This window comes from Typha angustifolia, chromosome 5 (genome assembly GCF_048772165.1).
Source record: "Typha angustifolia cultivar Huaian chromosome 5, ASM4877216v1, whole genome shotgun sequence".
Classification (NCBI taxonomy): domain Eukaryota; kingdom Viridiplantae; phylum Streptophyta; class Magnoliopsida; order Poales; family Typhaceae; genus Typha; species Typha angustifolia.
In genome coordinates this window covers 7,643,144-7,670,787 of record NC_133243.1, presented here as the reverse complement: position 1 = coordinate 7,670,787, position 27,644 = coordinate 7,643,144, and the positions used below count along the sequence as shown (strand labels likewise).

At 40.0% G+C, this 27,644-nt stretch overlaps 4 protein-coding genes across 5 annotated transcripts; 1 reads left to right on the top strand and 3 right to left on the bottom strand.

Annotated features, from left to right (window-relative positions):
• Nucleotides 1-1,081: 1,081 nt before the first annotated feature.
• Nucleotides 1,082-5,182, bottom strand: LOC140760625 (RINT1-like protein MAG2). The gene is made up of 4 exons (XM_073097656.1): nt 4,701-5,182; nt 4,509-4,619; nt 3,355-3,455; nt 1,082-3,259 (listed from the first exon to the last, which is right to left on the bottom strand). Exons 1-4 carry the CDS (start codon nt 4,987-4,989, stop codon nt 1,379-1,381), a joined length of 2,382 nt encoding a protein of 793 aa, XP_072953757.1. The 5' UTR covers nt 4,990-5,182; the 3' UTR covers nt 1,082-1,378.
• A 255-nt stretch (nt 5,183-5,437) lies between these two features.
• Nucleotides 5,438-10,116, bottom strand: LOC140760626 (F-box/kelch-repeat protein At1g74510-like). 2 transcript variants are annotated; one of them, XR_012104420.1, is made up of 3 exons: nt 9,909-10,116; nt 7,805-9,255; nt 5,438-5,984 (listed from the first exon to the last, which is right to left on the bottom strand). XR_012104420.1 is itself a non-coding variant. In XM_073097658.1 (2 exons), exon 2 carries the CDS (start codon nt 9,165-9,167, stop codon nt 7,893-7,895), a length of 1,275 nt encoding a protein of 424 aa, XP_072953759.1. In that variant the 5' UTR covers nt 9,168-9,255; nt 9,909-10,116; the 3' UTR covers nt 7,616-7,892. The 2 variants fall into 2 exon arrangements, 1 of the variants encoding a protein (XP_072953759.1); XM_073097658.1 differs by lacking the exon at nt 5,438-5,984 and having other exon boundaries at nt 7,616-9,255.
• A 6,046-nt stretch (nt 10,117-16,162) lies between these two features.
• LOC140760263 (ABC transporter B family member 19) lies at nt 16,163-23,948 on the top strand. The gene is made up of 10 exons (XM_073097149.1): nt 16,163-16,522; nt 16,615-16,669; nt 17,182-17,357; nt 17,428-17,628; nt 18,228-18,487; nt 19,059-19,375; nt 19,437-19,660; nt 19,933-20,758; nt 20,846-21,087; nt 22,367-23,948. Exons 1-10 carry the CDS (start codon nt 16,280-16,282, stop codon nt 23,573-23,575), a joined length of 3,753 nt encoding a protein of 1,250 aa, XP_072953250.1. The 5' UTR covers nt 16,163-16,279; the 3' UTR covers nt 23,576-23,948.
• A 375-nt stretch (nt 23,949-24,323) lies between these two features.
• On the bottom strand, nt 24,324-26,384 carry LOC140760617 (uncharacterized protein At3g28850-like). The gene has a single exon (XM_073097646.1). The coding sequence runs from the start codon at nt 25,963-25,965 to the stop codon at nt 24,724-24,726; it is 1,242 nt and encodes a 413-aa protein (XP_072953747.1). The 5' UTR covers nt 25,966-26,384; the 3' UTR covers nt 24,324-24,723.
• Between the last annotated feature and the right edge of the window lie 1,260 nt (nt 26,385-27,644).

Here is a 27,644-nt window from a genome sequence, read left to right as displayed (position 1 = left end):
GCCAGCAAAGACTGATGAGGACATTCAGTTCATAGGACCTCAATTAACTCCCTTTTCTTCAGAATGCAGTAACGTACCTTTGAGTAAACACAGTGCTCGGAGGACGGCGTCAACCGGCAATATGTTGTCGGTCACATGACGCATCAGGACCGCAGGCGGCATGGACATCAAGAGGGATGTAAGAGGGACCATCTGGCGGCCGTCCTCCTGTCCTCGCAGTTGCGGTGCCAGTATGAAAACCTTTTTAGTATCAGATGACCATGAATTGGTGTGGTTCATAGCAATGCTGACCACACAGAGCAAACATCTTATTATCAGCAGACATTAATGTCTGTGTGACCACTTGTGCTGTTCTTTTTCTCTCTTTTTTTTTTGAGAGAAATGTGCTGTTCTATTCCTTTGTTTCTGACATGCATGCAATTTCCCTTGTAGATTTCATTGGTAATCTTTCAGGGTAGTAAAAGATTCAATCACTACTGGAAAAAGAACTGGCCAGCCTTCTATAAGAAACAACTAGGCCCATAGATAGATGTAATGAAAATTTTACTCCAGAGCAAGAAAAGAAGAAACCGAAGGCCCTTTGGCCCTACAACAAAATGCAAACAAGTTGCCAAAATTTATAGTAGTAAACAAGATGCCAAAATTGATAATGGCTAAGGAGGGCTTTTCATTTCCATCATCTGATCCAAAAATGCTCAACACTGCCTCTGTTTCAAACTACATCAGACAAAAAAAGAATATGGATTTCTTTTCTCTCAAGAGATCCGAAAAACACCCCAACAATCCAAGCCTAAATTATTTCATCTCTTCCATTTCTTGATCCAAGTTTACTCATAATGATGTTGATAACCATCCTGAAGAGACCCTATTTTTCTCAATACAGCATATCGTCAAGATAATCCAACAAAAAAAAAACCCTATTCTTTTCACTGAAAACAAAACTTCTCTTTCCCAGAAAGCACCAAATCGGCTATATGATGTCCATAAGAGTCAAAACATAAATGATAAGAGCCTGCCCATTGTCCACAAAGAGTCAATACCTCACAGAAAGTGATATTGAATACTTTTGCATAGATAATCACCAACTTCTTGTGATAGTCTGAATGCTGAAAACAATTGCAATAACATGGATATTTTTGAACATTCCGGAGTTTGACATAGTAATCTGAGAAAAAAAAAACAATTGAATAAAGAAAATTATTACATCCTTCGAAAATAATAAGGGAATGTTCGAAATAAATTATAGATGTAACACCAAAAAAAAGGACCATATTTGGGAAGCCCCAGCACCAAATACAACAAGCTTCCAATTAAACATTTTCCCTTATAGTTTCTCCTATTCCTTTATCATGTTACAGATTAAATGATGAAAAAATCATCAAATAAAGACCCTATTTTTCACAATTTTATCGGCCTCTGCTATAGTTAGATGCCTTATACTGTTTCCATTCAGCCACCACTCCTTCCCTCCTTTCGACATTCCGTCCTTGAGCTCTCTCTCATCCTTCCTTAATAGCCTCAATGCCTCAGACAGCTTCGGAAAGAAGCCTTCGGGCCTCAAACACCATGCTGCAAACACACCAAAGAGAATATCGAGATCACCAATGAGTCTCCCCACACCATCGTTGTAGAATTTAGCACCACTCATAAAAATCCCATTGAAGAGCAGCTGGTCCACCCCCTTCGCCACACTTCTCCATATTGTGGTGAACTCCAGCAGATTCAGACCTTCTTCCAATTTGGATATCTTCCCTTGCAGATAATCTAAACAACTAATAATGGTCCTAGACACAGCCAACCCTTCTGACTTCTCCTGCCACTGCTTCTTATTTTTCAAGTACTCCCGGGAACGTGCGTCAAATCCCCTTAAAATGACAGTTGAAATCTTATCAACCCACTCTATTCTAAAATGTTCCAATGCATGTATCGCCTCCTCAAAAATAGGCAGACCTCCACCTTCATCAGACAAAGTTTCCATCTCCAGAAAAAACACATCCTCGCACCATTCTGTCAAGGTGGATTCACAGTACCGAGCTGCATTAATTACCTGTGATACCTTAAGTAAGGCATCATCATCAGCCAAAGCAGTAAGACCCTCTGCTTCCTGGCATCTGCGAAGCATACAATCAAGGAATTCCAGCACAATAGGTGTAGCGACTAACCTAATAAACCTTGCTCTAAGCAGAATGCTAGGCAAACACCGAGCTCTATCAATTAACAAAGACACACCCTGAAGAACAGCACCAGAAATTGCAGGAGACTTGCAGTCATCTGATCCAGAGATGGTCACCGCCTCTCGAATCCTTGTATTCCAATTTCTTTCGTCCTGCATTGCTGGTTTCACCTTATCTAGCATCTCCCCTTTTTCGATCTCTGCCCATATCTCAAGCCAGTCTGAGCGATCACAGAAGACAGAGAGAGCCGAGATCCCACGAGTATTATCATCTTCTTTCAGCAGAATTAGCAGTCCTGAATTTGTAATCAAAGCCTGGATTCTCTTATCAAAAGATATCATCAAGTCAACAAGGTTAAGCCATGAAATCCTAGCCTGCACCTGAGCACCATCTGAAAGGTTGCCCAAGCTACCTTCCGCCTGAAGAAGATCAATATACTTGGGGAATATCTCTTTTGACAAATATATGGATAGTGCAGTCACCATTCCTGAAATCCACTCTTCTCTGCAACTGTAACCTATAAGCTTGGCCTTGTCCACTAGTGGTTGCAAAATCTCATCCACGGAGTCAACAAAATCCCTTGTAATCTTATAAACAAGAGCAAATACAAACTCCGGCTTGTCAACCCATTTAGAGAAATGATGTTGTGCAGCCACAAATATTGGATTAACTAGTTCTTCGATTACCCACAATGGTTGCCGAAGTACAGTTTCTAGATGATATCCTTCTAATTGTCGAGATTTTCTCCGTCTCTGCAATTCTTGCAAATTGCACAGGGAGAGGAAGCTTTCAGAGTATTTGCTCTTCAAATCCCCCTTCATTGAAAATAAAGGATTTGAAAACTCATCTGAATTCCCTGGATTTGTTTTTGCAAGATTAGAACCAGCAAGGGGAGGGGGCCATCCAAGGGACACTAAGAGAGATCGATGGTCGGCAATTGCCTGTGGTCTTAAAACTGCTAAAGCTCGATCAACTCTGTGATCTACAGCTGAGACAAGACGAGCCCATTGAGGCCTTGTTTTTCTAATAGATGTTAAAATATCCTCTATATCTTTGAGATACTTGATCGCCATCAGACGAATTTCCTGTTAAATAAAGATGAGAAAAAAAAGTACCAAACTTAGCAGCTGACTATTGCGTTCAACACTTCCAACTTTTCATTTCTCATATTATTGCTCACCTCTGAGTTAACTGCATGAGGAGATCTAAGTTTTCCAGACACAGAAGAAGAAACAGCATCTTCTACATCACCAATCAAACTGTCAAGTTTCAATGCTGTTTCTGCACAGGAGAAAACTCCAGTCAATAAATTCATCAATGTCGAACTGAAATCACCAATCTAACTTAAACATGTTAAAAGATGACCCAAAAGTTGGTCATTCCAAAAATTGGAGAACTTGAAAATAATCGAGGTTACTGAAAAATGTATAAGCATAAATAGATGTAAGCAACTAGGCATACATAATATAATAATTGGTTTAGAGTTCCACCACCCAAACGTCTTGCCTAAAGAGAACTGGTCCCTGGCCAAAGGCAGTGAGACACTAATTTAGTATAATCAAAGCTAGCCAAAGTAGAATAATGTTGGCAGGAATTAACTGAAACAGCAGAGTTTTTCTAATTGTCTCTGACTAAACTATTGCATGACATAAGCCCACAAGTGTAAAGCTTTTCATCTAATATTGCACTTCACTTGTTTTCCATTTCAGATAACATCCCCATATTTAAGTTATAATCAGCTTTCAGAGGTCTACATGGGCAAGTTATAATCCATAAAAGAAATAGAATTTAAACCAAGTATACAATTCTTTCAGTTTAAGAAATCATAAATCTATATTTATGAACTAATGTAACAACGTGTATTGCCTAATGAGAGTTAAAAAGATTATATACCATATGGCCAAAAATAAGAATTTTAAATAAGTAAATTATAAAGTAGGAATTGGCATCACATTATAGATTCAGCGTAATTAGATTATTATATACTCACTTTTAAGTGTTCTCTTTAACCTATTAGAAAAAGATATACTCGTTTGCTTACATATAGCTGTTAGCGCCAAAGGCTTCTGCCTAAAATCCTTTCATGTTCCTCAAACTTCAATACAAAATAATGTTAAGACCTCTAATTCTTCTTAGTTAATACATTTAATGCGCTCTTTCTAACAGGGATAGCAGAGAGGCATCCAGTGCACCGAAATTGAAATCTTGATTCTCGTAGTTGGAAGGGTTGTGATAACCATCTTGTTCAAAAGCTTAAGCTATTAGATAGTGGGCTAAAGGAACATATTACATAGAAAATCCACCAACATCTAAAGATGGAATATTGCCGCTTACCACCATAAGCCCTAACAGTCTCCACTCTCGCGACCTCCTTCGCCAGCGCCGGCAGCTCCTCCATCAGGATCTGCTCACTCCTCTCGGATCCCTCATCCTCTTCTCCCACATCTACAATTATCCATTTCTATCCATTTCGGTCCATCAAACAGAAAAAGCAAATATACTTAGAAATTAATGGCCACAACGAACCTCGCGAATTCTTGGAGGTACACGAATGGAGATCGATCAAGCCCTCCCTGACGCCACGAAGGAGTCCACCAACCTCCTCCGAGTGGGACGCGTAGGCAAAAATCGTCTCCGACAGCCTACGGCCCAGATCGTCGAGGGACAACTCGAGATCCGCGCACCGATCCCTGATCTCGGACTCGAGATCGGAGGATCTGGAGAGGTCCTCCTCGGTCTGGAACCTATCGGCGAGGAATTGGAGGACGGAGTGGGAGAGGTCGGAAGGGCGGGGCAGGGGCGCCGCCGTCTCCATCGATCTCTCTCCTCACAGCATCGATCTATGGAGCATGTGACGAGAATTAGGGTTAGGGTTTGGGATCGACGGGAGGAAGAAGAAGAAGAAGAAGAAGACGAGAAAAAGGCGACGGGAGGGAAGAAAAGGGCACCGTATAAAAGCTTCCGGTCTAGTAAAGGTTTATTAATCTCGATCGTCCGTTTAAGCGGTAACCGTTGGCGCAACGATGGGATGATCTGAGCCGTTGAGCTACAGGACCACACAATTTAATTAAGAGAAATTATATTTATATTTATTTTAAACCAACATTTAAATTTTTTACCTACTATTCAACATTTACATTTCTTTCCTCTAATTTTATTTCAAAAAAATAAGATATTATTTCTTCAAATCATATAATTACAGAGAAAAAATTGGGAGATAATTCGATAGAAAAAATAATTTCAATTAATCAAATTAAAGCACTCTACAATGTAATTAGAATCGGCTGGCCACTTTCTTGAGTAATTAAATAGAATTTGGTTGATAGAGGACAAATCAAGTTTAACCTGAAATTAAATTCAGCTCACAAATTCATGGCCATCTTAAATTGGATTAAGGGGTCAATTAGGATTAATGGAATAATTATAATTGAAAATGGTGACAAATGAGATTTTATCTCTTATTTTTCCCAGAAGGCCAGTGTATAAGATCATATGAGATGCGAGACACCGTAGCTTCGGTGTAGAACTAAAAGCTAGTACTACTGCGGCATGCTGTACTTGTAAAGTGATCCATCACCTCCAACCAATCATTGGCCGCTAAAAATCCGAGGACCAAAAAGTAAAATTCCAACACTTTTTTTTCTTTTCTTTTACCGTAATGGTCCCTTGGTACGGTTTTCAAATATCGTAGACGATCTCCTCGTATTCAAACCAGTGCAGCCTTTAGAATATATCCCTTTTTCTTCTTTATCTTTTGCCTCCACAGGAATATCCTAATTAGAACTTTACCTCCATTTTACATAAAAGACCCTGTAAAAAGAATTTCAAATTTGAATGTATGAGCTTAAACAAGTATTTTTCATATAAATAGTTTTACCAGTCCATGAAGCATAGAGGCAGGCATATTGAATAGAAGAGCAAGAACAACCAGTAAACAAATTGCAAGGAAATCTAACTGTAGAAAAGCTAAAAAGATATAAATGCTATGCTGCTAATGTATGATCATCAGATTATAGCAAGTAAGTTATATTACTAGTATTAACCATGAAACTCCCATATGAACAATAACTATTTCCACTGCATGATGTTTCTAAGATCTCAAGAGATGCAATATCCTGGAGTTAACCAAGCATAATGTGTTGCTTTTCTTTATAGTTTATACTGATGCTAAATTTACAACAAGCTGCTTTCACTTGCAAACATTCACAAATTTTAATCCATATAGCCCAAGAGCTTATTTAAAATGCTACCTAGTGACACTGGCACACATAGTTATATGGATATGTCGACAACTTCTCCATTAGATTTCATAAGTTCTTGAGCATTGATCATAGTGAAATGTGACATTCAGATGGCAATAATTCTCAAGTGCACGAATCAAGACGACTGTACACGACATTCAATCATCCAAAAGAACCAACTTTTCAGATAGCAAACAATAATGATTTTGTAGTAATGCAAACAGCCAATTGCGAAGCGTGATTACTCTGATTTGACTACATATTAACAGGATCCTAGTATAAATGAATATGCATACGTAGATGAAGGAACATAGCCATAAATTCTTTCAGGTAACCTCCAAACTTTTATACATCAATTTGAGTAGCTCTCAGATATCCAGGCATAGGTCCACTTTACAGGCTATCTTCTCTAGTCTCTACTAGGTCAAGAGACCTGAGTGTTCTTGCTGAGTGAGGCTCCTAAGTACATGGAAGGAATCATCATATAGCCTCATATGATGCCCTTTCTCTTTTCTTCTATAGTTCTGAAGTTGCAGATCATTCTAATATGACTTATCTCTGTAACTGATGCAATCAAATTATACGAACATCTGCATCCTACTAGAAGTATATGTATGAAATTAATGCAACTGTATACACATCAAATATGTTTGACACATATGATAAAAATAAAAGTATGCGACCAAATGTTGCAATCATTCCAAGATTAGTTCCACCCTTTCTTAAGATTAATATTGTGGCAATATATCTTAAAACTAGTTGAGTGAAATAAAACTTTTGCAGTGTCTAGGGCAATTTTGAAACTTGACTGGTCAAAGAAGTATGCTTTAACAGTTATAATGCAGCTTCTTGCAATTAACTACCCCCATCTTAATAAAATTGATACTACTTGCACTGGCTACCTTTCCAACAAAGCAAGCAAGTCGAGTAGTAGCATTAATGATTAAAAGGAATAAGTTTGCTAATCAATCTGTAGATGATAAATCCAATCTATTTTGTTTCCTAGTTACCAAATCTGACACTCAACCAGCTGGGACTTCAACAAACAGTGTGTATATCAAATCAAGATGAGATGCAATTTTGGTGGATAATGAATGCTCATAGAGCACAATTATGATAACAACAAAAATAGTGCACAACAATGCCAGCATTGATTTTCCTTCCTCAACAGCCCAACAATAATAGTGCACAAGAGTACAATGAAGAAGTTAACAAATTTGATTCAGAATCCAAGACAATCTACAAAGGTTGGGTAAAGGTTGAAATCTTGATGTGCAAAAGAAATAAGGGAAAATAAGAAACAATAAGATAACACCCAACAGTACACAGAAGAAAGTGTTCTATTGGACCATGAATAAAATCTGAAATTCTAATAAAAACAGAGTTTACCCGTTAGGCAGAATCAGTATTTTATGCACTGCAATAAAACCAATTTCACATGCTCCTGCAGGCAAGAACGTCATTACACATAAAAGAATCAGCAGCCCATCACGGCACAATTATAAACAAAGCTCGCAGAGTGCTTGCTGGCAATCATGCTCCATTCCGGTGGCCCCTCTTCCGGGATCCAAGAATTAACTTCAATTATCCCTCCACCCAATGTTCTTGGCCCGCCGATGACAATGAGTCGCTCTCCGCATGCCCGAAATGCAAGGCCCCAACCATCCACAGAGTCTGGCCTCTCCGGCAATCTTCCTAAAGTGATCCATGAGTTGGCCTTCTTATCATACTTTCTCACCTCCTTCTCAGCATAATGTGCTGCATATAGCTCATTATTAACAACCGCAACAAGAGGAGGTGCTCCACTTGCACCATTTAGCCCAGAGGACATATTTGGTATGACCCTCCATGTACCTTTCTCCGGATCAAACTCTTCCCCACAATTTAGCAACTCTGTGTTACTAGCCATCCCCCCAATCACATAGAACTTGCCATCCATAAGGACACCAGAACACTTCTTCCTAGGCACATTCATACTAGGAAGAGTCACCCAAGTTTCAGTTTCAGAATTATAAAGTTCTGCAGACCGTAGTATATTCCCATAAGCATCAATACCACCAGCTACAAAAGCTTTCTCTCCAAGGCTAGCTGATCCAAACAAACATCTAGGAGTTTTCATTTCTATGCCAGGAGACCAAGAGTTTGTTAGAATGCTATACCTCAGTACCACATGAGAGAGGATTTCCTTTCCGAAAACAAGGAGCTCAGAGCCCACAGCCAAAGACTCTTTGTCAGAGCTCATGAAGCACTCATTATGAGGCATCTTTGGAAGAGTAATCCACCGGCCACTATAGGGATCATAGGCCTCCCACTCAAGGACATTACATGAAAAGTATACCCAATGCTCAGAGATCCCAAGCCACCGACGCAGCTTATAGAGCTCACCGCTCCGTACTAGAGAGCGGAAGCTTTTGTTAACACATGCAAGAGCATCATAGTCAGACCTAGAACAACGAAGAAGACAACTGATGGAATTATCCCGACCTATTTGGTTAATAAGAGAACCCGACTCGGGGTATTGACCACCACCGCCCTGACAATCAGATGACCCTGTCCCTTCAACATATGCATTCTTTGGCAACTTCGCTCTTTTGACGGCACCGCCTTCATCCTGCTCTTCAAGTTCCACACATGGAGTCCTTTTGTTGCTCGTTATCTCGAGGAGACGGTAGGTCATGTAGACCCACTTGGATTCTTGCTCACAGGAGCTCGGAATTGCCCTTGAGATCAAGCAAGATTGTCCCTCCAGCATGCTTCAAAATCTCAAGAAGATGAAAGTTTGAAACGCCTCCAAAAAAACACCTATCTTCTCTCAGCCAGACCTACAAATATCAAAATTTCTATGTGCAATAGGAAATAAGTATTAGTGATATACTGATATGAAAGAAAACAAAGCAGTTATAATTCACAAATGATAAGTTTATCCTGAATTTTGAAAGATCGAAGGAAATTTCAAGCAAAATAGTGATCCAGGCGCAATTTAAAAAAAAAAAAAAAAACTCAGCACGTAATCATAAAAAGGAGAGTAAATAAATGCATAAAGATTGAAATTTTCAAGGTTTTCTAAGAGACCCACTAATCGAAACATCTCGATAGCCAATCCAAGCAGATAAAATGCAAGCATCCAATGGATTGAGCTGATCTAACGAAATGTTTCGGAGATAAAACAAAGGAGAAGCAGGAAGAAAACAAAAACAAAGAAATCAGCCGCCACCACACAAAAAAAATATATATTAGGGAGACCAATAATGGCAGATCTCTCTATTTTTCTACACAAAAGAACCGGAAACAAAAATCAGCAGCTCTTCTCCTCCTCCAACATCAATCGCTATCCCACAAAAATCTCCACACCCAGATCAAAAATCACAAAACCCACCAAGAAAGATCCTTCCTTTTTTCCTTCGATCACTTCCTAGCAGTAAAAAGATGGAGATCTGGGCCACCGCAACAAAGAAAATCCACAAAAGAAGCAAACAAAATGAGCTAGACTTACCAGTGAATTGGGAACCGGACGAGTCCTCTCGATGACTATTACTCTTTGGTTCTTATTCTCCTTTATTCTTCCAACAAAATCATCTCTCCCCCAATCGACCTCTTCTTCGGTTTCTTCGTCCTTTCGATCCTTCCCCGCAACCCCACGCCTTAAAAAGAAAATCTGGAGCTCCGCATTGGGCTTCCGTGGCTATTTCACCTCCCTTTATCTCCCCATCACTTTTTCGCCCACCTCCCCCTACTTTTTTTAATTTATAAATTAGGATCTCTCAAAATCATTATTCTCTTTCTTTTTAGTTTCTTTCGTCAATCTAAGCTGCATTACTTTCAAAATTATTCTTCTCAATGAGTAGGTGGGTCCTATTGGCAATCAAAGCGTTTCCTTTTTGCTGATCTCGGCGTCTCTCCCCCCCTCCTTTTTTTTTTAATTAATTATTCGTCAGTTTTAATCCGGTAGATAAAAATCGATAAAATCATATTAAAAATACGGAAAAACTATTTATTTTACCCCCTGTAATTTTATTTATAACAATTTTGATATATTTAACTAAATTAGGGGTTGAATTCAAAAATTCTGCGTTAAGTTGTATGATAAATATATTTAAATTTTGATCGATATTATTTTAAATGTATTATAAAATTTATTAAATCTTTTACAATTTTCTCTTTAACGAGAATATTCAAATTGGACCAATTATATATCAAATATAATTAAAAGACATAATATTTTTAATTTAGATATAATAATAAAATGGTAAAGTGACACAAATGCCTGATGTAATTGTTCTAAAAGATTAGTGTGAAGTATATAAAATAAATTATAGCTATTAGCATGGGTAAAAATGTCTTAGTGATCAAGAGTATTACAAGGGACATTAGAGAGGACCCAATTAAACTATTGCTAACCATATAACCACCATATTATTCTAATCAAAGCACTAATCCATGTATTAGTGGCCTAATTATGCTAGTTCTAAAGTACTACTATAAGGCCCACAAGTGATGGTGAAAGAAATGGACGGCTATTAATTTCTGTTGGTAGTCCACTTATTTGCTATATAATTCTTCTATAGTAATGTTAATTACAACATGTATTCATATGAACTTTAATAGTTATTGGAAACAAATAATTAATGACAAAAAAGGAAATGAAAGATATATTAGATTTGCACAAGTGGAATCAATGACGTTAACGTATTGATCGCACACATCTGACTATCATAATTGCACCCGCTCAAATCTTATTGCTAGATTTTTATTATTACTAAATTAGTGTTTAAACAAAGTTAGTCCTGATGTATTTTATCTAGTTGTTACCGAATCAAATAAAGTTAGTCATGACGTTAACATACATCTTACTACCCTAACCGTAGGTTTTGTATTAGTAAATTAGTGATCAAATAAAGTTATTCATGATGTATTTTTTCTAATATTTATTGTAGGTTGTAACATAATATCCTTAAAAATAAATGGAGTTGCTGTTGTAAATATTGAAGTTTATTTAAAGCTTGTTTTAAGTTTATTTGAAATTCGTTTGAATATTGTTTGAATAACTTTAAATAGAGTTTGCCCAAGAGCTTCAAAAATATATTTAAGAGAAGAAGTTCGGGAGATTATTCATCAAAATTTAATATTCCATCTCGTTAGAGTTTCACTATATTGCCAAGTCTCCAACCTTAAGAGTTATCAAAGTTAGTACCGAGTGTGGAAAGCAGCGCATTGAGAGAGAGTCAAGCAAATCACTATCAAGAGAATTATGAATATTATAATTGAGTTGTAAGTGTTTTGTAACCGTTATTTTTAGTGTTTGAGTTGATTTTATAAAAGAGATTCGTAATTTTTTTTACGTACGAAGAATTAGAGATTTTTCCATTTTAAAATTATTATATTTACATGTGCCCTTATGTATTATTTTTTATTATTACTTATTAATTTAAGTGATATAAATCTTTTAGATGGTAATTAAATAGTTTTACTTATAACTATCGAATAAATATGATAAATGCGGTGGTATGCATCTGACGGTGCACCGAAAACCTCGCCCGGGTAAATACATAAGTTAAAGTAGGAGGAGGTTGATTTGGTTAAAATATAATTACTGATATATATTATTTATTTGCCGTTGAGATGATTGGATATGGCATGGGAGGGAAATAGGATAGGAGTAAGTTTGCATGGACTGCACGTATATGACCATGCTGCATAGCTGTTCCCTCTTGGTATCCTCTCTAGATAGGCATAATAATATCAATAATTTCATATACTTTTGTCGTTGCTTATAAATGCATGCAATAATTAGGATAATATATATATATATATATATATACACCCGAGTACAGCATGGGTGACTTCAAATTGAATTATATCGTTACTTCATGTGTGAAGAAAAATACGTTATTTTTCCTTAGTCAAATTAATCACCTTTGCACAGAAAATACTCAATTTATTATTATTACTATTGATTTAAGAGCTCGTAGATCATAGGTTAGACAACGGATTGACCATCACTGATAAATATATTAGACAACTGGACTAAACTTTTCGATAGTAATAAACGTAAAACATGCTAAGAAATGTTCACGCAAAAATCTAAAATTTATAGTATTTTTGGTTAGTAATTAAGGTAGGACGGGAACAATATATGAGTGGTTAATTGGGCCTAGCTATGCTACAGTCTATGATCAATTAGTTTGATAATAAAATTTGTATTTCATGTTAAAGTACCGGAGTAAATGAGCCTAACTCGAGCAAGCTAACCTTAGGTCGAAATTTGTGGAAACTATACTGTCTTTGATTCAAGCTTGGCTCGAGGTGGAACATTGCATCTTTGAGTTCAACTCGACTCAATATCGAGTCAGTTCAATCTCAGCTTGGTTGGGCTAAAAATCGAGAGTAAGATTATGTCCATCTCTCCTCTCTAATCCTCTCATCACTTTGGGCCTAGTAAGTTAAGATACCCTTTTCTTCTTTTCTTTTTCCCATGACAACCCTAGAAGTACAGTATTTTTGTTTTTTTTTTTTATAAAACAGGGACCCATAGATATGTACTTTTATTAAATTCAAGACTAAATACAATAAATAGAGGATTGAATTCCAACTTGCAAAAAGATTTGAGAGCTAGAGAGAGACATTGCGATGCTTTACTTTGTAGGCCAGGAACCTTGGCATGCTAATTAGTGTAGTTAAACTTCCACTAAGCACTCGTTGATTATATTTTCCAAGTTGCAATGATATGATTGATTATATCCCTTTCACGCTATTGCACTTATACTGTCAACATTAATTATTCAGTGGTGTTATTGGACAATAAGTTTTGCTCTCGACTCACTTTTTTAAGTTTAGTTTGTGCCTAGTTATATCTTTTTTTCGTTTTCTTTTTCTTTTAATTCGGCATGAGAATTAAGAAGGAGGATTGAGATTCGGTGTAAACCGATTTCATATATGCCGATTGATCGTGAGCATCTGATCGTCTGGCCACGATCATCATAATCTTAGTCTTAAGATCTTTGTATTAAATTTCGAACACGATTAGGATCGTTAGAAACGTACCAAAATTAAGATTTCTATTCTAAATGTAGATTTGATTGTATTTCAATCTGCAACCATTTTGTTTGTGAAAAAAATAGCCCTAAAAAGCCCAATATTATCCAAGTAAAACATTTCTTTCCTGGGCCATAAGAACAAGTAGGCCCATAATCTAGTACCTTTAAAAGTTCCATATAAATGGTTAAACCTTAATCTCTTTTCAATTCTCTGGCTTAAAACACTTGCTAAGCTACACACTCTCATGGCTCCTTAGCTCTAAGAATTTTTAGAATTTTTAGAAGAGCAAAGGAGAGATTAGCCTTTTGATTGAATGGGCCATAGATGAGTAATATACTAACATATGAATAGGATATTGGAGAATTTATACTTATGATTAAAATTTGTATTAGTTAATTATATATAATTAATATATTAATACGCATCTAATAGTACTTTCGGATAAATCCGAACTTTGATTGACCCGCACCGAAACCCTAGTCTACCGAGCTATTTCCCCGGAGAGGAGACAAGTATCTCCAGTTGGAACTCCGGCAAAGGACACGTGGCTTCACGTGGTGGACGAATGGTGGGTGTTTGTGTTTGTGAGACCCCACTGCGAACTTTGTCACATCACCGACTCACGTGCTTAGATGCATCCAACCCGGCTTTTACGTGGATAATATTATCCAAAAGATGGGAATAGCGATATATCCGTGTGTGCTCTCAATCACGATAGTGACTTCACGTTCCCATGCTAGTCGTTGACGAGACCTCAAGTCTTAGCCGAGTTCGCCATGGGGGGCCGACTACGGAACACTAGTGTACGTTACTCAATTATTTGGTTCATTTTTGAGATGCTTTATTTTTCCTAATTTACCATATAAAATTAAGTATATATAATTTTTTTAATCAATACATATATTATTATTATTATCAATTAAATATAATTAATTTGCAAAAATCCTGGGTCTCATGCTCTTGAGAAATTTATAGCTATTATATATGTCATGTCTTCTTATAGTGCCTAATGCATCAGCTCTCATTAATTTGTTCCCTTAGTTTCTGGGATTAGGCAATAAGATTCAAACCAAATCGCGCAATCTTTGTTTCCAACAAATCTAATCATTCACCAACCAACCTACGACTAAATCTTTGTTCAAATTGGAATCTCATCTCCATCCAGTTTGCCTAAATCAAATGGGAAGCCAAAGCTAAATAGAAACTTCTGTGGATGATTTACAAGTACTCCCAAGTACATGAACATGCCAGAATCACATGAGCTGAATTAATTAACCCCTCCCAATCTTTCTTTAGAATGTTTACTTATTAGTGCAGGGCAGTGCAGTGCAGTGCAGTGCAGAGAGGGGTAATTAATTATAGCTACAGCTGCTTTCCAGTGCTGCCATATAAATTATTAGTACACTTTCTGCTAAAGTAAACAAACCCTATTATTTGATCTGCTTATGTTCATCACTATGGCATGGACTTCAGTGGTCCTGTTAGTGTTAAATTTACACACACACACACACACACACACACACACACACACACACACACACACACACACACACACACACACACCAGAGAAATAAATAATAAATAAAATAAAGTGATGAATTATAGTAGTTTATTTTTCAGTACTCAAACAGCTCTAAAAATCCAACTTTGCCAGGCATCTCTTTCCTGTAAAGGACTCCAAAACATGCGAGGCATTGAGAGTTCTTCAATAAGTCATGGAGATCATCATGAAACTTTACCCCCATAAGGTTATAAATTAGAATTAGTCTCACAATCCCTTGTGGGATGGAACCATTGATCACAAAATCTAGCATCTTTGAAAGGTAGTAGCTATTGTTTGATTAGCTCAATATTATTGGATCTAAACCATAAATTATTGCTGAGAAAGATGGTATGCAAACCCAATATACATAGATTCAAAAATTAAGCTGTAATCTTTTAAAAATAATATTTTAATTATATTGTTCACATAGAAGAGTTGACCATTCGACTCTGTTGGTGAACTAACCGCTCAAATATCAACAAATAAACTAATTATTATAAATTGTAAATAATTAAATATTAAAATTATATTTAAAATAATAAATATAATTTATTTAAATTAAAATTAATAGTATAAATTATTTAATATATATATTAGATGCGTTGATAAGCAACGGATAGTATGGCGGAAAAAATACCTCTACCACCGCTCACATGGTTGGCATGAGGGGGCCACAATCATCAACCATGGAAACCCAATCATGTGGTTCTCCTCGCTTCCCGGCTGTTCCTAATAACCTGATTCGCGCCACCCGCTTAAAAAGTACAACACTTGGCCGAGTCGTATACTCGTTATCACATGACTCTCTCCTCCATAAAGCAGTCTCGAAAACTCCCCCCGAAAACTCGTAATATATCGCACCCAAGCAATCACCCGCCTTTTAGCTTTCGGGGTCGATTGGTGGGTCTGATATTGCAGTCGCCTTGTTCGGTCTCTGAAACAAACTAGATTCCTTCTAACCCTGGTTACTCTCCTCCCGATATTTTTTTAACTCCACACCCCAAGTTGGAACGCTTATCCTCACCTGCGGAGCAGGGTAAGATGGCACACCACGTTCCGACACTGCATTAATGAGCTAGATATATCTTATCATTGACTTAAGTTTGCTCACCGCGAGTGACGGGAGTCGCTCAGCTCCTCTATAGTCACTTCCCCTTGCTCCACTCCTCTCCCTCGTCTTCCTCTCGTAACGGAGACCGAGGCGAACTCTTTAGAGAGGGAGAGAGAGGAAGAAGAGAGAAAGAGAGAGGTTGAGCGAGGGAAGGCGAGGGAGGAGGACGAAGGCAATGGCGGAGGCTGGAGAAGGGAAGGGGGAAGGGGAGAAGAAGAGGCCGGAGCAGAGCTTGGCGTTCTACGAGCTCTTCTCCTTCGCGGACAAGTGGGACCTAGGGTTAATGGCGGCGGGGAGCATCGGAGCCATCGTCCACGGATCCGCCATGCCCGTCTTCTTCCTCCTCTTCGGCGATCTCGTCAATGGCTTCGGCAAGAACCAGGCCGATCTGAGGAAGATGACCGACGAGGTCTCCAAGGTCCGATCACCTCCCTCTCAGATCTATCCCCCCCAACTCCATTTCACATTTCACCCCCCTTCCATTTTCTTAATATTTGTTTCCCTTTGCAGTACGCTCTCTATTTTGTTTATCTCGGGCTCGTCGTGTGCTTGTCCTCGTATCTCGGTGAGCAGCTCTTCCTTTCATCAACCTACATTGAGACTAAGTTGCCGATCAAACCCCGTATTTTCACTGTTTACAAATCACACCCTGTCTTTTTCCATAAAAAGATCAACAGATCTCAAATGCTGGAGGTTGATTGATTTCACTCATTTTTCAACTAGTTAAAAAAAAAGTACAAGTCCATATGTAAAATGCTATAGTTAATTTCCGCCGATTTTATTTTTGGAATAAATTGGTTCACGGATTTGGACCGGCTCACCTCCGGTGGGGTCAAGGTGGAGACTTCTCGTCTCTTTCCGTCTTCCGCAATTAGTCCCGTCGCTTTCACCTCCCCTCGTGGATCGCGACCGAGAATATCGCGGTATTCTCCGTGAGAAAACGAGATAAATAACCACGATATAGTCGACAGGATGTTGCGTCTCCATTAATGGCGTTTTTGGGATCCAGTCACCCTCGTGAGCTTATCGTTTCCTTCCCTTTTTTTTTTTTACCATCTCAAATGTTTTTTCTTTTAGAGATCGCGTGCTGGATGTACACTGGGGAGAGGCAGGTGAGCGCACTACGGAAGCGGTACCTGGAAGCTGTGCTGCGACAGGACGTAGGCTTCTTCGATACGGACGCCCGCACGGGCGACATCGTCTTCTCCGTCTCCACCGATACCCTCCTGGTCCAGGACGCCATCAGCGAGAAGGTAATCTCGCCGCCCCCCGACTCTCTTTTCCGAAGCGTAAACCAGATCTGATCAGTCTGAGCATAAGCAGGTCGGTAACTTTATCCACTACCTCTCCACGTTCTTGGCTGGGTTGGTGGTCGGCTTCATCTCGGCCTGGAGATTGGCGCTGCTCAGTGTGGCGGTCATACCGGGGATTGCGTTTGCAGGGGGTCTTTATGCGTACACTCTCACCGGTCTCACCTCCAAGAGCCGCGAATCCTACGCCAATGCGGGCATCGTCGCTGATCAAGTAAGCATCTTTGATAGAAACCCAGATGAGTTCTTCTCTTGTTTGTTTTAATTAAGGTGGTTTAGATGTTAATAGCGTCGGTGTCGTTTTTGATATCCTTGTGTCGTTAGTGTTGCAACACTTGGACTACTTCGACCAGCATTTGACCTTTTGGACCAACTTGGGTCCATTGTACAAAGAAATTATTGTGGTTCTCTGATTTCTCTGTCTAGTTGTTTGGCTTGGTTAAAGTTGGTTCTTTTGATTGCTCTGTCCCTCCAAATCGTCATAACTGTGCTTGGAATCCAAAGTGGGCCATGCAGCTAATAGCCTGCCTTTGGATTAAAGCGGGGTATCCCAAGCGAATAGGTAAACACTTATGTTGTCCGAAGATATAATAATATGCTTAAATTTAAAATTACCTGGATAAGAATATAAGACCTTCTGTAATATGATTAATATCTAGTAATGAATTTAAAGACAAGATAATCGAAGGCTTATATCCAAATGATGGTCTGCCTGAGTTTCAAATGTTTCAGATATTATATATTTACTGGCATCTTCATTAATCTTTTTACTCGGATTTTTTTTTAAGTTGCTCTTCTAATACTGGTGGGCAGGCAATCGCACAAGTTCGAACTGTATATTCATTTGTGGGAGAGGGTAAAGCCCTCATTTCGTACTCTGAAGCAATCCAGAACACATTGAAGCTTGGGTACAAGGCAGGGATGGCTAAAGGTCTAGGCATTGGGTGCACTTATGGGATAGCCTGCATGTCATGGGCCTTGGTATTTTGGTACGCTGGAGTCTTCATTAGGAATGGACAGACTGATGGAGGGAAGGCATTCACTGCTATATTTTCTGCCATTGTTGGTGGCATGTAAGTTCCTGGACTTGAATCATGTGTGATTTTACTTTTTCACAGGGTTGATATTCTTGATTAGTATGACACAAGTAATGATTAATATTATTACAACTTTTAGTTTCATCTTTCCTAATTATTTGCAAGTTAGGAGTGTTCTGGTCCGATAAATTGATACATGGAGTTGCTCATCATACTTATGAGAATCTACATAATAATATTCTTCTATTATCCAAAGCTATTAGTAGTTTAGTACTACCTAAGCTCTGGTACTTTACTTGATAGTGAATTTTCAAATCTGGCACATCCTTTACTTGCATCGTTCTGTTAAATCTATTTGAATGCCGATATTTTCTTATAACCGATCATTCAGAGTATTAGAGAGAAGGTTTTTTTTTTCCAGGTTCTTTCTTTAGCACAAGTCTAATGGCTTACAGATTAATCATGTCAAAATAATTCAAATTTTGCATTTTAGATTACAACTTTTGGTCACTCTTGATCATCGTATAAGCCTGAATGGCTTTCTGTCCCATTTGTTATGGGGTTAAACGTCAATATAATAATATCGTACATCCCTATGTTAATGCAGGAGTCTTGGTCAGTCTTTCTCAAACCTTGGAGCCTTTAGCAAGGGGAAGACTGCTGGATACAAGCTAATGGAGATAATTCGCCAAAAGCCCTCTATTATTCAAGATCCTGAAGATGGAAAGTTCTTAGCGGAAGTCCATGGAAACATAGAATTCAAAGATGTTACTTTCAGCTATCCATCAAGACCTGATGTCATCATCTTTCGGGATTTCTCCCTATTCTTTCCTGCAGGGAAAACTGCTGCAGTGGTCGGAGGCAGTGGATCTGGAAAGAGTACTGTTGTGGCTCTGATAGAAAGGTTCTATGACCCTAATCAAGGTATGTAAAAAATGTGATTGCTTTTCTGTTCATTTGCTATATCTCAGTATTGCTTCTGCAGGGCAAGTTCTGCTGGATAATGTTGATATAAAGACATTACAATTGAAATGGCTCAGAGAACAAATTGGTCTGGTAAATCAAGAGCCAGCTCTCTTTGCAACCACGATACTTGAGAACATACTTTATGGGAAGCCTGATGCCTCGATTGCTGAGGTTGAAGCTGCTGCATCTGCATCTAATGCTCATAGCTTCATTGCTCTTCTTCCAAATGGCTACAACACTCAGGTGATCGGTTTTTTTCTTGTGCTTCTGGCTTATTAACAAATCAACAAGATTTGAGAACCTATTTCAAGACTTGTACCTTTGCTATAGTAATGTTTAGTTGAAGTTCAGTTGGTGTTGCTTCCAAATCTATTTGCAACTGAAAGAAAAGAATCTGATTTTTCCTTGTATACTCAAGTAACGATAATACTGCACTGTAGGTGGGGTTTTTTTGAGCTACTTTCTTGAGAAGCCCTTTAATCACGCCTTTATGAGTAAATGCTAATCTAATACAGGTAGGAGAACGTGGAGTTCAGCTATCTGGTGGACAAAAACAGCGAATTGCAATTGCCCGGGCCATGTTGAAGAACCCCAAGTTACTCCTACTAGATGAAGCAACCAGTGCACTGGATGCAGGCTCAGAGAGCATTGTTCAAGAGGCATTAGACCGCCTAATGGTTGGGAGAACTACCGTTGTTGTTGCACACCGTCTTTCCACAATAAGAAATGTCGACATGATTGCTGTTATCCAACAAGGGCAAGTTGTTGAAACTGGGACTCATGATGAACTTCTTGCCAAAGGCAGCTCTGGGGCATATGCCTCTCTAATACGATTTCAGGAAATGGCTGGAAGCAGAGATTTTGGTGGCCCATCAACTCGTAGAGCTCGGTCTTCTCGCCTGAGCCATTCTCTTTCCACAAAATCTCTAAGCCTCAGGTCTGGAAGTTTAAGGAACTTGAGCTACCAGTACAGCACTGGAGCAGATGGTCGTATAGAGATGGTCTCTAATGCAGACAACGATCGCAAGTATCCAGCTCCAAGTGGGTACTTCTTCAAACTTCTGAAGCTAAATGCACCAGAGTGGCCTTATACCTTAATGGGTGCTATCGGATCTGTCCTTTCTGGGTTTATTGGTCCAACATTTGCAATTGTGATGAGCAATATGATCGAAGTGTTCTACTATAGGGACCCCAATGCAATGGAGAGAAAAACAAGGGAGTATGTTTTCATCTATATTGGCACTGGGCTCTATGCTGTTGTTGCTTACCTGGTGCAGCATTACTTCTTCAGCATCATGGGGGAAAATCTCACCACCAGAGTTCGCAGGATGATGCTCTCTGGTATGAAGAAAAACTCCCTCTATATTTGTTTTCTTTCTGAGATCATCAATATCATTGGATTTGAATAAGTAAATGATGTTTCTGCAGCAATCTTAAGGAACGAAGTGGGTTGGTTTGATGAAGAGGAAAACAATTCCAGTCTCGTGGCTGCTCGTTTAGCTACAGATGCAGCCGATGTTAAATCTGCAATTGCGGAGAGAATATCGGTTATCCTGCAAAACATGACCTCCCTTCTTACATCTTTCATAGTTGGTTTCATTGTTGAATGGCGGGTAGCTATCCTCATTCTAGCTACCTTCCCGCTTCTTGTCCTCGCCAACTTTGCCCAGGTAAACCTTTTTATTTATTTCTTTTACTGCCATCACTTTACTTTCTAGTTCAGCTTCCAATACGAGAGTAAAAAGCATTCTATGTTAAGTCCTCCTCACTGAGTTTGTACTGTCATTCCACCATTCCACCATTCCACCATTCCACCAGTAGGTACTAGTGAAGAAGCTCATAGTGTGTGCAATTCATTTTCTTATAATATTTTTGTGCTACCGAAGCATCACCACCCTTTTTTGGCTCTGATTTTTGACCAACCCCGCTTGCCATAGTTAGAACCTTACCGAAGGTGGCAATCTATCTAGTAATCTCTTCAAATTATTTAGAAAATCACTTCTTGATTTCGTCTTTATCCTGCCTTGATATTCTCACTCTTCAGCATCTGGCACCATTGTGGTGGTATCTTCTAACTCATCCTGCCACACTGCCATAAATTACTGCACTGCACATGTGCTTTCTGGCTGCTGCTGTGTGCTCTTCTTCAATTCTGGCAAGATGGCAAGATGGCAAGATGCTGCTCTTTTTGACCTATTGGGAAAGACCCAATTAAATATCATTAAGAATGCATTGGGAGCTCCCCTTTATTTATTTGCCTGTGTATATTTGTTATCACGTGCCTGTTACTCGAGGCCCTCTGTAGAACTGTCGTATGCAGTTGGAGTAACTTTGGCTCATCAAACCTCTGCCAGCTTTATATTTGCTTTATCTGAGCGTGGTAGAAAGATCAAAAGTTGGGGGGAAATGACCCACGTATTTCCCTTCAACGCTGTGAGCTTCATTTTCGTGTGGCTTTAAAGCACCTTCTGACTTAGTATGATTCTCTATTCTGCTGTACTCCTGTGGACCCTCCTTCCTTTGGGTCCCTGACATCAAGGAGCAGGAAGCACTATCAGCAGAGAAACTTTTATAAAATGACAGTACCCTTTAAATATACTTTGAAGTGAGGGATATAAGGGGCCTTGACCTACCTCTCTTTTTGAGGGACTTGACTTAAAATCAACTTGTGGGTGCTCTGACAGGAGTGCCTTTTCCTTGCAAAGGTGGATTCCCTTTTCTAACTAGGGATATTTCCTGTGCCTTGTCATTTCATTGCTCTTGGTTTGCACAATTCTTGATGAGTTTAACTCGTTTTCATATGTACTAATGCTTCCTTGTTTTGGCTGTCTGGAAGTGATGGATTTATTCGATCTCCTCATAAGCCACAGGCTGCTTCTTTATTTTGTCTTTTGAATAATAAATCCTTTCTAAAGCATCTGACGGTGTCTTTCTTGATGGATGCTACAGCAACTCTCAATGAAGGGGTTCGCAGGGGACACAGCGAAGGCCCATGCAAAGACTAGCATGATTGCAGGAGAGGGTGTGAGCAACATCCGCACTGTGGCAGCATTCAATGCACAAGATAAGATCCTTTCGCTGTTCTGCCATGAACTACGCATCCCTCAGAAGCGCAGCCTTCGACGGAGCCAGACATCTGGTCTTCTTTTTGGCCTCTCCCAGCTGTCCTTATATGCATCAGAGGCCCTCATCCTTTGGTACGGGGCCCATCTTGTCCGCTCTCATGCATCCACCTTCTCTAAAGTCATCAAGGTCTTCGTTGTTCTCGTTATCACTGCCAATTCTGTTGCCGAGACAGTGAGCCTTGCCCCGGAGATTGTTCGCGGTGGGGAGTCCATCCGCTCTGTCTTCAGCATCCTCAACAGAGGAACACGGATTGACCCTGACGACCCAGAGGCTGAGCCTGTTGACACCATTCGTGGTGAGATTGAGCTACGACATGTTGACTTCGCTTATCCTTCTCGGCCTGATGTTCCCATTTTCAAGGACTTTAATTTAAGAATCCGAGCTGGGCAGAGCCAAGCTCTTGTAGGAGCCAGTGGGTGTGGGAAAAGCACAGTGATCGCCCTTATTGAGCGTTTCTATGATCCCACTGCAGGAAAGGTCATGATTGATGGTAAGGACATCAGAAGGCTTAACTTAAAGTCCTTAAGGCTCAAGATTGGTCTTGTACAGCAGGAGCCAGTTCTCTTTGCTTCTAGCATTCTAGAGAACATTGCCTATGGTAAAGATGGGGCAACAGAGGATGAAATAATTGAGGCCGCAAAGGCTGCTAATGTGCATGGGTTTGTTAGTTCATTCCCTGATGGCTACAAGACTGCAGTGGGCGAGAGAGGGGTGCAATTATCGGGTGGTCAGAAACAGAGAATCGCGATAGCTAGAGCAGTTCTCAAGGACCCAGCTGTGCTGCTGCTAGATGAGGCGACAAGTGCCCTAGATGCAGAGTCAGAGTGCGTGTTGCAGGAAGCGCTGGAGCGGCTTATGAAGGGACGGACGACCGTCTTGGTAGCTCACCGCCTCTCAACTATCCGAGGAGTAGATTGCATCGGGGTGGTCCAGGATGGTCGCATTGTGGAACAAGGTAGCCATTCCGAGCTGGTATCCCGTCCTGATGGAGCTTACTCCCGATTGTTGCAGCTGCAGCACCATCATGTTTGAGAGAGTGGTGCAGGCCACTGCCGCTAAATTTGACCTCAGTAGTTCCTGCCTTGGAGAGGATGTAATTGTCTCCTTTTTTTCCGATTTTATTTGAAGAATGGTGGATGTAGATATTGGGAAGGTTTGAGCATATTTCTTCTCATGATATTTACTTGGATTATGCCTCCTCCCTTGGAACGGGAAAGATTTGGATGATGCCTATTTTGATTATTATATATATGTATGGAGTTAGCTGTACTACTTTGCTTCATTGGAGATAGAGAGAGAGAGAGGCTAAAGAGAAGCTATTGTAGTCGTCTATGTATTCAATTAAGACTTATTTTATTCACCTCTGAAATGGAACTAATTTGAGGTCAAATCAAGACAAACATACTACTAAGTATGTGTGACTCGTTCAAAGACAAATAGAACCAGATAATTGTGGTTGTTGCCAGACTCTCTCGCACTTCTCTGCCTCTCTAGCTATTCTGAGTAAAGGCTTCAGCCTGGAAATTGTTTCCAGAGAGGCCATGCAAATCTGAATGGAATACAGCCTGCACTTGCCGGCCAATTTGTTGCTTTTAAAAAGACTAGTACAAAGTTTGGGAGATTTTAGGTCTGCATTTCCCAAAAAGGGATCCATACTGCTGGTTTTCTCTGCAGCTAGAATTCTGGACTAGTAAATCTAATCTACAACCACTAAAAGTTATAAATCTTTTAAGCTTTCACCCCAGGACAAACATTGATGTATCTCGTCATGCAAACAGTGAAAAAGTCATAGGAAATCAAGCTAGTGCATTGCATCTGTATATCTTCACATGCCTTTTCATTTGCATGAAGACAGAGGAACTCAATCACTGGACTGCACCAAGAAAAACCCCTTATTACATTGTAAGCAATTCACTTCTATTGTCTCAATCCAAAGAAATGAAAGAGATGAAAAGAAACCTTGATGCCAAGAAGGCATACGTGTGGTCTCATGCCCCCTAATTAAGTTCAAAAAATGAAAAAGAAGAAGAAGAAGAAAAGGTCGTATATCTATCAGGATGTAATCTTCATCTCCTCGAAGATTACATCTCTCCTCACTGTACAGATGATAGCAATTCCATCAAACACTTCGGTAAACCAAACGAGTCTGCAACTCCTCAGAAGTATAAATCCTATCCATATCAGCAACAAAGAGGACACCGGACCAGTCCATTCTCGTTGCACTCCGGGCATCGCCGGAATCCCCCGAAGTGCTCCTCGCCCTCGTCTTCCTCCTCCACATACACCTTGCAGCTCCCGGAGCAATCCTCGCACGGGACGAACCTCACGCCGCCGCATCCATTACAAGGCTCAAAGATGCCTCCTTTCCCCATCGCCGCCATCTCGCAGCCCTCCAGAGCTTTACCCAGTTCTCCGGCCTCGTGCATTTGCCGCACCTCCTCTGCGCCGCCTAAATACCGGCCATCGGCGAAGACTCGCGGCAGTTTGCCGCCGAAAGTTGCGTTCAGTACCTCATTCAGCTCCTCCTTGAATCCACCATGCAGTGATACGTCCCTCTCGTCGATCCGAACACCATAACCTTGCAGTATGAACTTTACGTTCGAACAATCTTCGTACGTTTTCCGCACACCTCGAAGGCTTGTGAAGTAGAACACCACTTTCCTTTCGCTATTCGGTGGAGATTTGATAAAAGGCACTACCTTTACGGAGTTGGCATTGGAATTAGCCCTCTTGGCGTTAATTTTTTCTTGAAACGCGTTGACGCGAGCACGAACAATGCCGGAAAACTGTGGGATTTCGCGTACTTTCCGATCTTTATGTTCCAAAATCCGATCTTTATAATCAGGGGAGCGGAGGATAACCGGGTGCGGCGGCGAGAGCTCCTCGAGAGCCTTCCTGAAAGCGGATAAGATCTCGGGATCGAAGTCGGATACAATCGAATCATTTGATTCGACCACCGGCAATCCCGGTGCCGGCGACGAGAACCCACATCGGGATTTGGCTTCGGCCACGAATCCCGAGGTATCGAAGGAGAAGGAGCGAATTATGGGGGAAGGGCGAAGTGGGCTTATGTCCTCGAGCCCTTCCATGAGTTCCCAAGCATTGATCACCTCCGGCTCATGCGTCGGCGTTTTGTTCGGCGTTCGAGGGATTCGTCTCTCGATCATATCCGACCAAGGGCTGACTCCTCCGGCTTCCTTGGAGAAATCCCGATCGACGTCGTTGTAGCACTTCATCATCTCCTCGTCGGGGCCATCTGAGCTCCGATCGAGACTAAGGGAGCCAAGGGTAGTGGATTTGAGCGCGACGACGTGGGAGTTGACTCCTCCGCCACGCTGCTTTACCGGAAATGAGTAGCTCCTCAAGTACGGCAACCGGACCTGCCGGTCGAGGCGGGCTTGCTTCGAGCCCGTGCACCCCATTGGAGATAGAAACAGGGGCGAGTCTTCGGAATTGTTTCGGGATCTGGGAGAATTCGTCGCAAAGGTGTGATTTTTACGAGAAACGGACGGAGATTATCATAGCCATGAACAGGGGAGGGAGTCAAAGAAAGACGAAGGCGCTCGAGAAGAGGACTGGGTCAAGCTTCATGGATCGAAGGGCTCCCCGCCCATGAACTAATCTGGAATCCGATGGAGGAGAGAGATATATATAACAAAGAGAAGAAATTTGGCGAAGCTCAAGTCAAACCAAAGAAAACATCGGCAACAATTTTGACCTTTTACCACACATTTCCTTCTACCTCTCGATCGCAATCTTTATCTCTCTTATCTAATCTAATCTAATCTAATCTCCCTTCCTAAGAAGATTTAGAGATCTCGCCGAAATTTCTGGTGAGATCAAGGAGTAGGAGGAGAGATGACATGAGATGAGGGAGAGGCGCAATTAAAAGTTAAACAATAGAATATGCATATAACACCTTACGTTTATTTATATTTGTCGTCCATGCACCATTTACACTCTTTGCCATTTAAACCCTGAATATTATATATATATGAATAAAAACCATCAGTGATTTGAAAATTATTATGTTTGTCATAACAAAGTCGGCAAATATAAATTATATCGATAAATTCTTTCTTATTTTATGTAAAAGATAGGGTGTTATTTGCAAATATAATCCACAGGGTCGAAGTGCAAAATCTCTTCAAAAGCGGGGAGCTATATGCAAACTTCAGGATAGAAAACGGGTAAAGGGGGGGGGGGGGGGGTTAGCTGGGTGGAAACGTCTAGGCAAAGGAGCGTTAGGTTCCCTGAGGTATATTAAATTATTAATTGAATTCTCGGGGCCCACCTTGGTTGATACGTGGCGAGCTAGTAGAGGGGAAGAACCGGAGTTCCCTGCGCTGGAGAGGGTGGGCGATGTGAATCCGCGTGAGGGGGTCGTTGGGTATGGCGGGGATTAGTTATGTGCATCAGTGCATGGTATGCTGTCACCTTTGAGGAGTTTGGAAACCTCTTTAGTGGGTGGATTTTGCTTTCTTTACTACTTGTTTTGTTGCTTTATTATGACTTGGTCTTTCTTTTTCTTTTTCTTTTTCTTTTTAAATAATAATTTAAGAGCCTTGGCCTCAAAATTGATCATAAGTTATAACCCTCCCACATTTGATATAGGATAACTTAGCTTCTAATAATAATATGTTTATTGTTTAAGATGTATTTTGTAGTATATTTGTTATTTAAAAATAATAATAGTTGTAAGTAAGGAAGTAGTAGTAGTAGTAGTAGTAGTAGTAGTCCTCCTCCACTACAGAGGTAGAGCCAGGGAGTTAATTAAGAGATAACAACAATCATTGAAAGATTAATGAGGTGTGCATGTATTGTATTCTCTCTTCATGAACATACTATATTGGCATGAAATTTATACTATTTTGATTTGAAATTGTTTTTTTTCTTCAGCCAAACAAGCATCATGGAAGTTTAATTAACTAAACCTTTATTAATTTCCTATATGAATTAAGGACAGTGTAATTAATAATGGCAGCAACTTCCTTCACATGCTTCCAAATTCCAAGTAGAATTATGTCACACCATTGTTTGCCATGAACTTTTTCTTTCTTTCCATTAATTTGGGCAACATGGAATAAATCTAGTTCTTGGG

Coding starts and splice junctions, on each gene's coding strand:
- LOC140760625 (XM_073097656.1), bottom strand. CDS start 4,989: ATGGAGACGGCGGCGCCCCTGCCCCGCCCTTCCGACCTCTCCCACTCC. Junction 4,620..4,700: donor TACCTCCAAGAATTCGCGAG/GTTCGTTGTGGC, acceptor GGATAATTGTAG/ATGTGGGAGAAGAGGATGAG. Junction 3,260..3,354: donor CTCATGCAGTTAACTCAGAG/GTGAGCAATAAT, acceptor TTTATTTAACAG/GAAATTCGTCTGATGGCGAT.
- LOC140760626 (XM_073097658.1), bottom strand. CDS start 9,167: ATGCTGGAGGGACAATCTTGCTTGATCTCAAGGGCAATTCCGAGCTCC.
- LOC140760263 (XM_073097149.1), top strand. CDS start 16,280: ATGGCGGAGGCTGGAGAAGGGAAGGGGGAAGGGGAGAAGAAGAGGCCG. Junction 17,629..18,227: donor CGGGCATCGTCGCTGATCAA/GTAAGCATCTTT, acceptor ACTGGTGGGCAG/GCAATCGCACAAGTTCGAAC. Junction 19,661..19,932: donor CAAATGGCTACAACACTCAG/GTGATCGGTTTT, acceptor AATCTAATACAG/GTAGGAGAACGTGGAGTTCA.
- LOC140760617 (XM_073097646.1), bottom strand. CDS start 25,965: ATGGGGTGCACGGGCTCGAAGCAAGCCCGCCTCGACCGGCAGGTCCGG.